At 48.0% G+C, this 15,605-nt stretch overlaps 1 protein-coding gene across 1 annotated transcript in view; it reads right to left on the bottom strand.

The window, feature by feature from the left end:
* CPZ (carboxypeptidase Z) overlaps positions 1-15,605 on the bottom strand; it is a 155,539-nt gene that overhangs the window by 31,627 nt on the left and 108,307 nt on the right. The window contains exon 7 of the mRNA XM_044295799.1: positions 13,182-13,340. Coding sequence (XP_044151734.1) covers positions 13,182-13,340 — 159 coding nt within the window. The remainder of the gene's footprint in view (positions 1-13,181; positions 13,341-15,605) is intronic.

Raw genomic sequence — 15,605 nt, 5'->3', positions numbered from 1 at the left:
TCGGCCCCATTCAACTTCTGGGTCTCTAAATTGTCCACGTGGCCAGAGCTAGCCTTTTATGCCTTGGAGGTGCTGGCCTGCCCGGCGGCCAGCGTTTTGTCTGAACGTGTATTCAGCACGGCAGGGGGCGTCATTACAGACAAACGCAGCCGCCTGTCTACAGCCAATGTGGACAAGCTGATGTTCATAAAAATGAACCAGGCATGGATCCCACAGGACCTGTCCGTCCCTTGTCCAGATTAGACATTAACTACCTCCCCTTAACCATATATTATTGGACTCCAGGGCACTTCCTCATTCAATCCTATTTTTATTTTCATTTTACCATTATATTGCGAGGCTACCCAAAGTTGAATGAACCTCTCCTGTGTCTGGGTGCCGGGGCCTAAATATATGCCAATGGACTGTTCCAATGTTGGGTGACGTGAAGCCTGATTCTCTGCTATGACATGCAGAATGATTCTCTGCTGACATGAAGCCAGATTGTCTGTTACGGGACCTCTCTCCTCTGCCTGTGTGCTGGGCCTAAATATATGCCAATGGACTGTTGCAGTGGTGGCTGACGTGAAGCCTCATTCTCTGCTATGACATGCAGACTAATTCTCTGCTGACATGAAGACAGATTCTCTGTTACGGGACCTCCCTCCTCTGCCTGGGTGCTGGGCCTAAATATATGCCAATGGACTGTTGCAGTGGTGGCTGACGTGAAGCCTCATTCTCTGCTATGACATGCAGACTAATTCTCTGCTGACATGAAGACAGATTCTCTGTTACGGGACCTCTCTCCTCTGCCTGTGTGTGTGCTGGGCCTAAATATATGCCAATGGACTGTTGCAGTGGTGGCTGACGTGAAGCCTCATTCTCTGCTATGACATGCAGACTAATTCTCTGCTGACATGAAGACAGATTCTCTGTTACGGGACCTCTCTCCTCTGCCTGTGTGTGTGCTGGGCCTAAATATATGCCAATGGACTGTTGCAGTGGTGGCTGACGTGAAGCCTGATTCTCTGCTATGACATGCAGACTGATTCTCTGCTGACATGAAGCCAGATTCTCTGTTACGGGACCTCCCTCCTCTGCCTGTGTGTGTGCTGGGCCTAAATATATGCCAATGGACTGTTGCAGTGGTGGCTGACGTGAAGCCTGATTCTCTGCTATGACATGCAGACTGATTCTCTGCTGACATGAAGCCAGATTGTCTGTTACGGGACCTCCCTCCTCTGCCTGTGTGTGTGCTGGGCCTAAATATATGCCAATGGACTGTTGCAGTGGTGGCTGACGTGAAGCCTCATTCTCTGCTATGACATGCAGACTGATTCTCTGCTGACATGAAGCCAGATTGTCTGTTACGGGACCTCTCTCCTCTGCCTGTGTGTGTGCTGGGCCTAAATATATGCCAATGGACTGTTGCATTGGTGGCTGACGTGAAGCCTGATTCTCTGCTATGACATGCAGACTGATTCTCTGCTGACATGAAGCCAGATTGTCTGTTACGGGACCTCTCTCCTCTGCCTGTGTGTGTGCTGGGCCTAAATATATGCCAATGGACTGTTACAGTGGTGGCTGACGTGAAGCCTCATTCTCTGCTATGACATGCAGACTGATTCTCTGCTGACATGAAGACAGATTCTCTGTTACGGGACCTCTCTCCTCTGCCTGTGTGTGTGCTGGGCCTAAATATATGCCAATGGACTGTTGCAGTGGTGGCTGACGTGAAGCCTCATTCTCTGCTATGACATGCAGACTAATTCTCTGCTGACATGAAGACAGATTCTCTGTTACGGGACCTCTCTCCTCTGCCTGTGTGTGTGCTGGGCCTAAATATATGCCAATGGACTGTTGCAGTGGTGGCTGACGTGAAGCCTGATTCTCTGCTATGACATGCAGACTGATTCTCTGCTGACATGAAGCCAGATTCTCTGTTACGGGACCTCTCTCCTCTGCCTGTGTGTGTGCTGGGCCTAAATATATGCCAATGGACTGTTGCAGTGGTGGCTGACGTGAAGCCTCATTCTCTGCTATGACATGCAGACTGATTCTCTGCTGACATGAAGCCAGATTCTCTGTTACGGGACCTCTCTCCTCTGCCTGTGTGTGTGCTGGGCCTAAATATATGCCAATGGACTGTTGCAGTGGTGGCTGACGTGAAGCCTCATTCTCTGCTATGACATGCAGACTAATTCTCTGCTGACATGAAGCCAGATTCTCTGTTACGGGACCTCTCTCCTCTGCCTGGGTGCTGGGCCTAAATTTATGAAAATGGACTCTTACAGTGGTGGGTGACGTGAAGCCAGATTCTCTGCTATGAGACCTCTCTCCAATTGATTTTGGTTAATTTTTATTTATTTAATTTTAATTCATTTCCCTATCCACATTTGTTTGCAGGGGATTTACCTACATGTTGCTGCCTTTTGCAGCCCTCTAGCTCTTTCCTGGGCTGTTTTACAGCCTTTTTAGTGCCGAAAAGTTCGGGTCCCCATTGACTTCAATGGGGTTCGGGACGAAGTTCGGATCGGGTTCGGATCCCGAACCCGAACATTTCCGGGATGTTCGGCCGAACTTCTCGAACCCGAACATCCAGGTGTTCGCTCAACTCTACTGAGGAGGCCAGGTCATCTGGCGCAGCACCCCATCACTCTCCTTCATGGTCATATAGCCCTTACACAGCCTGGAGGTGTGTTTGGGGTCATTGTCCTGTTGAAAAATAAATGATGGTCCAACTAAACGCAAATCGGATGGAATAGCATGCCGCTGCATGATGCTGTGGTAGCCATCCTGGTTCAGTATGCCTTCAATTTTGAATAAATCCCCAACAGTGTCACCAGCAAAGCACCCCTACACCATCACACCTCCTCCTCCATGCTTCACGGTGGGAACTAGGCATGTAGAGTCCATCCGTTCACCTTTTCTGCGTCGCACAATGACACGGTGGTTGGAACCAAAGATCTCAAATTTCGACTCATCAGACCAAAGCACAGATTTCCACTGGTCTAATGTCCATTCCTTGTGTTCTTTAGCCCAAACAAGTCTCTTCTGCTTGTTGCCTGTCTTTAGCAGTGGTTTCCTAGCAGATATTCTACCATGAAGGCCTGATTCACACAGTCTCCTCTTAACAGTTGTTCTAGAGATGTGTCTGCTGCTAGAACTCTGTGTGGCATTGACCTGGTCTCTAATCTGAGCTGCTGTTAACCTGCGATTTCTGAGGCTGGTGACTCGGATGAACTTATCCTCCGCAGCAGAGGTGTCTCTTGGTCTTCCTTTCCTGGGGCGGTCCGCATGTGAGACAGTTTCTTTGTAGCGCTTGATGGTTTTTGTGACTGCACTTGGGGACACTTTCAAAGTTTTCCCAATTTTTCGGACTGACTGACCTCCATTTCTTAAAGTAATGATGGCCACTTGTTTTTATTTACTTAGCTGCTTTTTTCTTGCCATAATACAAAATCTAACAGTAGGGATGAGCGAACTCGAACTGTATAGTTCGGGTTCGTACCGAATTTTGGGGTGTCCGTGACACGGACCCGAACCCGGACATTTTCGTAAAAGTCCGGGTTCGGGTTCGGCGTTCGTCGCTTTCTTGGCGCTTTTGTGACGCTTTCTGAAAGGCTGCAAAGCAGCCAATCAACAAGCGTCATACTACTTGCCCCAAGAGGCCGTCACAGCCATGCCTACTATTGGCATGGCTGTGATTGGCCAGAGCACCATGTGACCCAGCCTCTATTTAAGCTGGAGTCACATAGCGCCACCCGTCACTCTGCTCTGATTAGCGTAGGGAGAGGTTGCAGCTGCGACAGTAGGGCGAGATTAGGCAGATTAACTCCTCCAAAGGACTTGATTAATCGATCGATCTGCAGCTGTGCATCATTGAGCTGCTGAAATTCAATTGCTCACTGTTTTTAGGCTGCCCAGACCGTTTGTCAGTCACTTTTTTCTGGGGTGATCGGCGGCCATTTTGTGTCTTGTGGTGCGCCAGCACAAGCTGCGACCAAGTGCATTTAACCCTCAATTGTGTGGTTGTTTTTTGGCTAAAGCCTACATCAGGGTGAAGCTGTCACACCAAGTGCATTTAACCAGCAATAGTCTGTTTATTTTTTGGCCATATACTACATCAGGGGCAAGCTGCGCCCGTCACCAAGTGCATTTAACCCTCAGTAGTGTGGTTGGTCAAGCTGTCACACCAAGTGCATTTAACCAGCAATAGTCTGTTCATTTTTTGGCCATATACTACATCAGGGGCAAGCTGCGCCCGTCACCAAGTGCATTTAACCCTCAGTAGTGTGGTTGGTCAAGCTGTCACACCAAGTGCATTTAACCAGCAATAGTCTGTTCATTTTTTGGCCATATACTACATCAGGGGCAAGCTGCGCCCGTCACCAAGTGCATTTAACCCTCAGTAGTGTGGTTGGTCAAGCTGTCACACCAAGTGCATTTAACCAGCAATAGTCTGTTCATTTTTTGGCCATATACTACATCAGGGGCAAGCTGCGCCCGTCACCAAGTGCATTTAACCCTCAGTAGTGTGGTTGGTCAAGCTGTCACACCAAGTGCATTTAACCAGCAATAGTGTGGTTATTTTTTGGCCATATCCCAGTCTAATTCTGTCAGTGAATCCATACCGGTCACCCAGCGCCTAAATACTAGGCCTCAAATTTATATCCCGCTAAATCTGTCGTTACCGCTGTACTGTTCGGGCTGGGCAAGTTATTTAGTGTCCGTCAAAGCACATTTTTTGTTCTGGGTTGAAATACAACTCCCAATTTAGCAATTTCATAATTTAGTGGTTTCTGCTGTATCAGAGCTATTTGAAATCTATCCCTAAAAGGGTATATCATATTCAAGGTGCACATAGGGTCATTCAGAATAACTTCACACACACGCTACTGTGCATTTCCAAGTCTAATTCTGTCAGTAAATCCATACCGGTCACCCAGCGCCTAAATACTAGGCCTCAAATTTATATCCCGCTAAATCTGTCGTTACCGCTGTACTATTCTGGCTGGGCAAGTTATTTAGTGTCCGTCAAAGCACATTTTTTGTTCTGGGTTGAAATACAATTCCCAATTTAGCAATTTCCTAATTTAGTGGTTTCTGCTGTAGCAGAGCTATTTGAAATCTATCCCTAAAAGGGTATATAATATTCAAGGTGCACATAGGGTCATTCAGAATAACTTCACACACACGCTACTGTGCATTTCCAAGTCTAATTCTGTCAGTAAATCCATACTGGTCACCCAGCGCCTAAATACTAGGCCTCAAATTTATATCCCGCTAAATCTGTCGTTACCGCTGTACTGTTCTGGCTGGGCAAGTTATTTAGTGTCCGTCAAAGCACATTTTTTGTTCTAGGTTGAAATACAATTCCCAATTTAGCAATTTCATAATTTAGTGGTTTCTGCTATATCAGAGCTATTTGAAATCTATCCCTAAAAGGGTATATAATATTCAAGGTGCACATAGGGTCATTCAGAATAACTTCACACACACGCTACTGTGCATTTCCAAGTCTAATTCTGTCAGTAAATCCATACCGGTCACCCAGCGCCTAAATACTAGGCCTCAAATTTATATCCCGCTAAATCTGTCGTTACCGCTGTACTGTTCTGGCTGGGCAAGTTATTTAGTGTCCGTCAAAGCACATCTTTTTTTTCTGGGTTGAAATACAATTCCTAATTTAGCAATTTCATAATTTAGTGGTTTCTGCTATATCAGAGCTATTTGAAATCTATCCCTAAAAGGGTATATAATATTCAAGGTGCACATAGGGTCATTCAGAATAACTTCACACACACGCTACTGTGCATTTCCAAGTCTAATTCTGTCAGTAAATCTATACCGGTCACACAGCGCCTAAATACTAGGCCTCAAATTTATATTCAGCTGAATTTGAATACAATACATTGGGCCAAATAATATTTTTGTTGTTGTGGTGAACGATAACAATGAGGAAAACATCTAGTAAGGGACGCGGACGTGGACATGGTCGTGGTGGTGTTAGTGGACCCTCTGGTGCTGGGAGAGGACGTGGCCTTTCTGCCACATCCACACGTCCTAGTGTACCAACTACCTCAGGTCCCAGTAGCCGCCAGAATTTACAGCGATATATGGTGGGGCCCAATGCCGTTCTAAGGATGGTAAGGCCTGAGCAGGTACAGGCATTAGTCAATTGGGTGGCCGACAGTGGATCCAGCACGTTCACATTATCTCCCACCCAGTCTTCTGCAGAAAGCGCACAGATGGCGCCTGAAAACCAACCCCATCAGTCTGTCACATCACCCCCATGCATATCAGAGAAACTGTCTGAGCCTCAAGTTATGCAGCAGTCTCTTATGCTGTTTGAAGACTCTGCTGGCAGGGTTTCCCAAGGGCATCCACCTAGCCCTTCCCCAGCGGTGGAAGACATAGACTGCACTGACGCACAACCACTTATGTTTCCTGATGATGAGGACATGGGAATACCACCTCAGCATGTCTCTGATGATGACTAAACACAGGTGCCAACTGCTGCGTCTTTCTGCAGTGTGCAGACTGAACAGGAGGTCAGGGATCAAGACTGGGTGGAAGACGATGCAGGGGACGATGAGGTCCTAGACCCCACATGGAATGAAGGTCGTGCCACTGACTTTCACAGTTCGGAGGAAGAGGCAGTGGTGAGACCGAGCCAACAGCGTAGCAAAAGAGGGAGCAGTGGGCAAAAGCAGAACACCCGCCGCCAAGAGACTCCGCCTGCTACTGACCGCCGCCATCTGGGACCGAGCACCCCAAAGGCAGCTTCAAGGAGTTCCCTGGCATGGCACTTCTTCAAACAATGTGCTGACGACAAGACCCGAGTGGTTTGCACGCTGTGCCACCAGAGCCTGAAGCGAGGCATTAACGTTCTGAACCTGAGCACAACCTGCATGACCAGGCACCTGCATGCAAAGCATGAACTGCAGTGGAGTAAACACCTTAAAACCAAGGAAGTCACTCAGGCTCCCCCTGCTACCTCTTCTGCTGCTGCCGCCTCGGCCTCTTCTGCTGCTGCCGCCTCGGCCTCTTCTGCTGCTGCCGCCTTGGCCTCTTCCTCCGCCTCTGGAGGAACGTTGGCACCTGCCGCCCAGCAAACAGGGGATGTACCACCAACACTACCACCACCTCCGTCACCAAGCGTCTCAACCATGTCACACGGCAGCGTTCAGCTCTCCATCTCACAAACATTTGAGAGAAAGCGTAAATTCCCACCTAGCCACCCTCGATCCCTGGCCCTGAATGCCAGCATTTCTAAACTACTGGCCTATGAAATGCTGTCATTTAGGCTGGTGGACACAGACAGCTTCAAACAGCTCATGTCGCTTGCTGTCCCACAGTATGTTGTTCCCAGCCGCCACTACTTCTCCAAGAGAGCCGTGCCTTCCCTGCACAACCAAGTATCCGATAAAATCAAGTGTGCACTGCGCAACGCCATCTGTAGCAAGGTCCACCTAACCACAGATACGTGGACCAGTAAGCATGGCCAGGGACGCTATATCTCCCTAACTGCACACTGGGTAAATGTAGTGGCAGCTGGGCCCCAGGCGGAGAGCTGTTTGGCGCACGTCCTTCCGCCGCCAAGGATCGCAGGGCAACATTCTTTGCCTCCTGTTGCCACCTCCTCCTTCTCGGCTTCCTCCTCCTCTTCTTCCACCTGCTCATCCAGTCAGCCACACACCTTCACCACCAACTTCAGCACAGCCCGGGGTAAACGTCAGCAGGTCATTCTGAAACTCATATGTTTGGGGGACAGGCCCCACACCGCACAGGAGTTGTGGCGGGGTATAGAACAACAGACCGACGAGTGGTTGCTGCCGGTGAGCCTCAAGCCTGGCCTGGTGGTGTGCGATAATGGACGAAATCTCGTTGCAGCTCTGGGACTAGCCGGTTTGACGCACATCCCTTGCCTGGCGCATGTGCTTAATTTGGTGGTGCAGAAGTTCATTCACAACTACCCCGACATGTCAGAGCTGCTGCATAAAGTGCGGGCCGTCTGTTCGCGCTTCCGGCGTTCACATCTTGCCGCTGCTCGCCTGTCTGCGCTACAGCGTAACTTCGGCCTTCCCGCTCACCGCCTCATATGCGACGTGCCCACCAGGTGGAACTCCACCTTGCACATGCTGGACAGACTGTGCGAGCAGCAGCAGGCCATAGTGGAGTTTCAGCTGCAGCACGCACGGGTCAGTCGCACTACAGAACAGCACCACTTCACCACCAATGACTGGGCCTCCATGCGAGACCTGTGTGCCCTGTTGCGCTGTTTCGAGTACTCCACCAACATGGCCAGTGGCGATGACGCTGTTATCAGCGTTACAATACCACTTCTATGTCTCCTTGAGAAAACACTTAGGGCGATGATGGAAGAGGATGTGGCCCAGGAGGAGGAGGAGGAGGAGGAGGAGGAAGAGGGGTCATTTTTAGCACTTTCAGGCCAGTCTCTTCGAAGTGACTCAGAGGGAGGTTTTTTGCAACAGCAGAGGCCAGGTACAAATGTGGCCAGCCAGGGCCCACTACTGGAGGACGAGGAGGACGAGGATGAGGAGGAGGTGGAGGAGGATGAGGATGAAGCATGGTCACAGCGGGGTGGCACCCAACGCAGCTCGGGCCCATCACTGGTACGTGGCTGGGGGGAAAGGCAGGACGATGACGATACGCCTCCCACAGAGGACAGCTTGTCCTTACCCCTGGGCAGCCTGGCACACATGAGCGACTACATGCTGCAGTGCCTGCGCAACGACAGCAGAGTTGCCCACATTTTAACCTGTGCGGACTACTGGGTTGCCACCCTGCTGGATCCACGCTACAAAGACAATGTGCCCACCTTACTTCCTGCACTGGAGCGTGATAGGAAGATGCGCGAGTACAAGCGCACGTTGGTAGACGCGCTACTGAGAGCATTCCCATATGTCACAGGGGAACAAGTGGAAGCCCAAGGCCAAGGCAGAGGAGGAGCAAGAGGTCGCCAAGGCAGCTGTGTCACGGCCAGCTCCTCTGAGGGCAGGGTTAGCATGGCAGAGATGTGGAAAAGTTTTGTCAACACACCACAGCTAACTGCACCACCACCTGATACGCAACGTGTTAGCAGGAGGCAACATTTCACTAACATGGTGGAACAGTACTTGTGCACACCCCTCCACGTACTGACTGCTGGTTCGGCCCCATTCAACTTCTGGGTCTCTAAATTGTCCACGTGGCCAGAGCTAGCCTTTTATGCCTTGGAGGTGCTGGCCTGCCCGGCGGCCAGCGTTTTGTCTGAACGTGTATTCAGCACGGCAGGGGGCGTCATTACAGACAAACGCAGCCGCCTGTCTACAGCCAATGTGGACAAGCTGACGTTCATAAAAATGAACCAGGCATGGATCCCACAGGACCTGTCCGTCCCTTGTCCAGATTAGACATTACCTACCTCCCTTTAACCATATATTATTGTACTCCAGGGCACTTCCTCATTCAATCCTATTTTTATTTTCATTTTACCATTATATTGCGAGGCTACCCAAAGTTGAATGAACCTCTCCTCTGTCTGGGTGCCGGGGCCTAAATATATGCCAATGGACTGTTGCACTGGTGGCTGACGTGAAGCCTGATTCTCTGCTATGACATGCAGACTAATTCTCTGCTGACATGAAGCCAGATTCTCTGTTACGGGACCTCTCTCCTCTGCCTGGGTGCTGGGCCTAAATATCTGACAATGGACTGTTGCAGTGGTGGCTGACGTGATGCCTGATTTTCTGCTATGACATGCAGAATGATTCTCTGCTGACATGAAGCCAGATCCTCTGTCACGGGACCTCTCTCCTCTGCCTGGGTGCTGGGCCTAAATATCTGACAATGGACTGTTGCAGTGGTGGCTGACGTGAAGCTTGATTTTCTGCTATTATATGCAGACTGATTCTCTGCTGACATGAAGCCAGATCCTCTGTTACGGGACCTCTCTCCTCTGCCTGTGTGCTGGGCCTAAATGTATGCCAATGGACTGTTGCACTGGTGGCTGACGTGAAGCCTGATTTTCTGCTATTACATGCAGACTGATTCTCTGCTGACATGAAGCCAGATCCTCTGTTATGGGACCTCTCTCCTCTGCCTGTGTGCTGGGCCTAAATATCTGACAATGGACTGTTGCAGTCGTGGCTTACGTGAAGCCTGATTTTCTGCTATTATATGCAGACTGATTCTCTGCTGACATGAAGCCAGATCCTCTGTTACGGGACCTCTCTCCTCTGCCTGTGTGCTGGGCCTAAATATCTGACAATGGACTGTTGCAGTCGTGGCTTACGTGAAGCCTGATTTTCTGCTATTATATGCAGACTGATTCTCTGCTGACATGAAGCCAGATCCTCTGTTACGGGACCTCTCTCCTCTGCCTGTGTGCTGGGCCTAAATATATGCCAATGGACTGTTGCACTGGTGGCTGACGTGAAGCCTAATTTTCTGCTATTACATGCAGACTGATTCTCTGCTGACATGAAGCCAGATCCTCTGTTACGGGACCTCTCTCCTCTGCCTGTGTGCTGGGCCTAAATATATGCCAATGGACTGTTGCACTGGTGGCTGACATGAAGCCAGATTGTCTGTTACGGGACCTCTCTCCTCTGCCTGGGTGCTGGGCCTAAATATATGCCAATGGACTGTTGCACTGGTGGCTGACGTGAAGCCTGATTCTCTGCTATGACATGCAGACTGATTCTCTGCTGACATGAAGCCAGATTGTCTGTTACGGGACCTCTCTCCTCTGCCTGGGTGCTGGGCCTAAATATCTGACAATGGACTGTTGCATTGGTGGCTGACGTGAAGCCTGATTCTCTGCTATGATATGAAGACTGATTCTCTGCTGACATGAAGCCAGATTGTCTGTTACGGGACCTCTCTCCTCTGCCTGGGTGCTGGGCCTAAATTTATGAAAATGGACTGTTGCAGTGGTGGGTGACGTGAAGCCTGATTCTCTGCTATGACATGAAGACTGATTCTCTGCTGACATGAAGCCAGATTGTCTGTTACTGGACCTCTCTCCTCTGCCTGGGTGCTGGGCCTAAATATCTGACAATGGACTGTTGCATTGGTGGCTGACGTGAAGCCTGATTCTCTGCTATGATATGAAGACTGATTCTCTGCTGACATGAAGCCAGATTGTCTGTTACGGGACCTCTCTCCTCTGCCTGGGTGCTGGGCCTAAATATCTGACAATGGACTGTTGCATTGGTGGCTGACGTGAAGCCTGATTCTCTGCTATGATATGAAGACTGATTCTCTGCTGACATGAAGCCAGATTGTCTGTTACGGGACCTCTCTCCTCTGCCTGGGTGCTGGGCCTAAATTTATGAAAATGGACTGTTGCAGTGGTGGGTGACGTGAAGCCTGATTCTCTGCTATGACATGAAGACTGATTCTCTGCTGACATGAAGCCAGATTGTCTGTTACGGGACCTCTCTCCTCTGCCTGGGTACTGGGCCTAAATATCTGACAATGGACTGTTGCATTGGTGGCTGACGTGAAGCCTGATTCTCTGCTATGATATGAAGACTGATTCTCTGCTGACATGAAGCCAGATTGTCTGTTACTGGACCTCTCTCCTCTGCCTGGGTGCTGGGCCTAAATATCTGACAATGGACTGTTGCATTTGTGGCTGACGTGAAGCCTGATTCTCTGCTATGATATGAAGACTGATTCTCTGCTGACATGAAGCCAGATTGTCTGTTACGGGACCTCTCTCCTCTGCCTGGGTGCTGGGCCTAAATTTATGAAAATGGACTGTTGCAGTGGTGGGTGATGTGAAGCCTGATTCTCTGCTATGACATGAAGACTGATTCTCTGCTGACATGAAGCCAGATTGTCTGTTACGGGACCTCTCTCCTCTGCCTGGGTGCTGGGCCTAAATATCTGACAATGGACTGTTGCATTGGTGGCTGACGTGAAGCCTGATTCTCTGCTATGATATGAAGACTGATTCTCTGCTGACATGAAGCCAGATTGTCTGTTACGGGACCTCTCTCCTCTGCCTGGGTGCTGGGCCTAAATATCTGATAATGGATTGTTGCATTGGTGGCTGACGTGAAGCCTGATTCTCTGCTATGATATGAAGACTGATTCTCTGCTGACATAAAGCCAGATTGTCTGTTACGGGACCTCTCTCCTCTGCCTGGGTGCTGGGCCTAAATTTATGAAAATGGACTGTTGCAGTGGTGGGTGACGTGAAGCCTGATTCTCTGCTATGACATGAAGACTGATTCTCTGCTGACATGAAGCCAGATTCTCTGTTACGGGACCTCTCTCCTCTGCCTGGGTGTCGGGGCCTAAATATCTGAGAATGGACTGTTCCAGTGGTGGGTGACGTGAAGCCAGATTCTCTGCTATGGGACCTCTCTCCAATTGATTTTAGTTAATTTTTATTTATTTAATTTTTATTTTAATTCATTTCCCTATCCACATTTGTTTGCAGGGGATTTACCTACATGTTGCTGCCTTTTGCAGCCCTCTAGCCCTTTCCTGGGCTGTTTTACAGCCTTTTTAGTGCCGAAAAGTTTGGGTCCCCATTGACTTCAATGGGGTTCGGGACGAAGTTCGGATCGGGTTCGGATCCCGAACCCGAACATTTTCGGGAAGTTCGGCCGAACTTCTCGAACCCGAAAATCCAGGTGTCCGCTCAACTCTATCTAACAGTCTATTCTGTAGGACTATCAGCTGTGTATCCACCTGACTTCTCTACAATGCAACTGATGGTCCCAACCCCATTTATAAGGCAAGAAATCCCACTTATTAAACCTGACAGGGTACACCTGTGAAGTGAAAACCATTTCAGGTGACTACCTCTTGAAGCCCATCAAGAGAATGCCAAGAGTGTGCAAAGCAGTAACCAAAGCAAAAGGTGGCTACTTTGAAGAACCTAGAATATGACATATTTTCAGTTGTTTCACACTTTTTTGTTATATATATAATTCCACATGTGTTAATTCATAGTTTTGATGCCTTCAGTGTGAATCTACAATTTTCATAGTCATGAAAATAAAGAAAACTCTTTGAATGAGAAGGTGTGTCCAAACTTTTGGTCTGTACTGTATGTAGACAAGGGTGTCTTTCATAAAGATGTGGCAATTTTAGCAATGTGCAATGTTTGATAATATGTCTATATATAATTGCCCCCATGATATATTCATATCACCCCCTCCGTGTCTCCTTCTTACCTTGTCATCTGGAGTGGGTGAAAACAGTTTTTCTTCTAAGGGGTGCTTTGAGAAGTCATAAGGATAAGTGACAACTAAATCGCCTCCATGAAGACTACTGGATAAAACAAATGGGACATTCCTCATCCATTTCATGATTGCTTTTGTTTCTGGAGCTACCTAAAGGAGAGAAAGAAAGACATGGGATGTGTAAAATGTCTCCATGCAGTGAGGCAGATACGGGAAGAGACTGGCGTAGAGTCTCATCATTGACATTAGTGCATATGAGTCTGACCAATATCCATATGCCACCAATGTCTGATTGATGGGGGTATCATCAATGTCACCTCTGCTCATTGCTAGGACAAAGTTGAAGTGTGATAGAAAAGCACTATGGTACATTTCTTTGGAAGGCTCCTTTTTTAAATGTCTAGATGGATACCATTGACCATAGTAACATCCTAGTAACATTTCACTAATGTTTATCATGAGACAATCCCTTTTAAAGAAGCTGCTCAGTCAAGGTCTGCCACTTACTAAGGGTATGGCCACATGGGTGGAAATTCCACTGTGGACTTGTTACAGTTTTCACTATAAATTTGTCGCATTTAAATCCGCAACACATATGTTACATGAGAATATATCTTAGTACCTTCAGTTCCTCACAGTTAGGCCTCGTGCACACAACCATATTATTCATCCACACGCTATCCACATTTTTTGCTTTTAGCACACTGGGCCATTCATTTATATGGGGCCATGCACACATGCATATTTTTTGGGGATCCATGTGTGCATTTACAAATTATAGAGCAAGTCCGTATTGTTGACCAGAATAGCTCTTTCTATTGATCGGAGTGAAAAAAATGCGGAGTGCACACAGAAAGTGTCCGAATTTTGTGGATCCATGGTTTGTGGACAAACATACGGAAACAGCCTCGTGAGGTCTTTTCAAGATCTATGTTGTAAAGACTGAATGGAACATCTGGTGGTTAAAATCCAGAGGGTTGAACTCTGTCCTGGTCATGGTATGATCACACTGGTGCATGATAAGGGGTGCTCTGCTGTTGACAATCCCTACTTGTTAGGAGGATCTAACAGGTAGAAAATAAGCTGCCTGCTGCTCGGACGTCCATCAATTATTTGTAAAATGTAGAGTGTTCAGTTTTCCTGCAGTGCCTCTAGAGAGAAAAATTAAGCATTACACATTCACATCAATGGGGTGTCTGTGTAATGCAGAACAGGACAGGTCCTTCAGAACTAGAGCTTTTGGTAACCACTTTCCACTGTGACTCAGAGAAGAGCATCCTTACAAAAGAACTAACTCTATTAACCCAGAATGCTCTAGTAAGATGTGAAAATGGGTTTTCTCTTCTAAAAGCTATGTATAAGTGCGATCATTTCAAAGCCAGACTGGCCATAAACCCTACAGGGAAATTTTCCAGTGGGCCGATGCACAGGGGACTCCTCATGGTCACCAGCCAGGTAACTAATGGTCTGTTGCACCCAATGTTAATTAACGTCTGGAACGTCAAGTATTTACAGTGCCTTCAAAAAGTATTCATACTTCTTAAACTTTTCCAAATTTTTTCAAGTTACACCCACAAACTTGAATATAATTTTGGGGATTTTATGTGATAGACCAACAAGTATCAAGTAAGCGTGAAGTGAAAACAAAATGATACATGATTTTCAAAATTTTTAATAAATAAAAATATGAAAAGTGTTGTGTGCATTTGTATTGGGCTCCCCGTACACTGATGCCCATGAAATCCTGTATAACCAATTGCCTTCAGAAGTCACCAAATTGGTAAATAGAGTCCACTTGTGTGTAATGTATTCTCAGAATAACTACAGCTGTTCTGTGAAGGACTCACAGGTTTGTTAGAGAACATTAGTGATCAAACAGCATCATGAAAACCAAGGAACACCCCAGACAGGGCAGGGTTAAAGTTGGGGGGAAGTGTAAAGCAGGGTTAGGTTATAAAAAAAAAATATATCCCAAGCTCTGAACATCTCACAGAGAATTGTTTAATCCATAATTCAAATATGGAAGGAGTATGGCCCAACTGCAAACCTACCAAGATGTGGCTTTCCACCTACACTGACAGCCCAGACAACAAGCACTAATTATAGAAGCAGCTAAGAGGCCCATGGTCACTCTGGAGGAGTCACAGAGATCTACAGCTCAGGTGGGAGATTCTGTCTGCAGGACAAGTGGTAGGCAATTGAGAGTGCCGGATTTGTGTGAGGGGGAGGCGGGGCGTTCACTATTTAAACCTGGCCCTCCTGCTCCCACTTGTCGGTTTGAACACTTTCAAATCGGCTTGTGGGTTGGTGCCAGAGAAGTGTGTGCGTCACTGGAGGATCAGGTGATCGGTTGCGTCGGGCTCGTCGCTACGGTGATTAGGTAGGCAGGGTGGCCGCACACCCATTTTGCGATGT

Source organism: Bufo gargarizans, chromosome 1 (assembly GCF_014858855.1).
Source record: "Bufo gargarizans isolate SCDJY-AF-19 chromosome 1, ASM1485885v1, whole genome shotgun sequence".
Lineage (NCBI taxonomy): Eukaryota > Metazoa > Chordata > Amphibia > Anura > Bufonidae > Bufo > Bufo gargarizans.
This window is presented reverse-complemented; position numbering and strand designations above follow the sequence as displayed.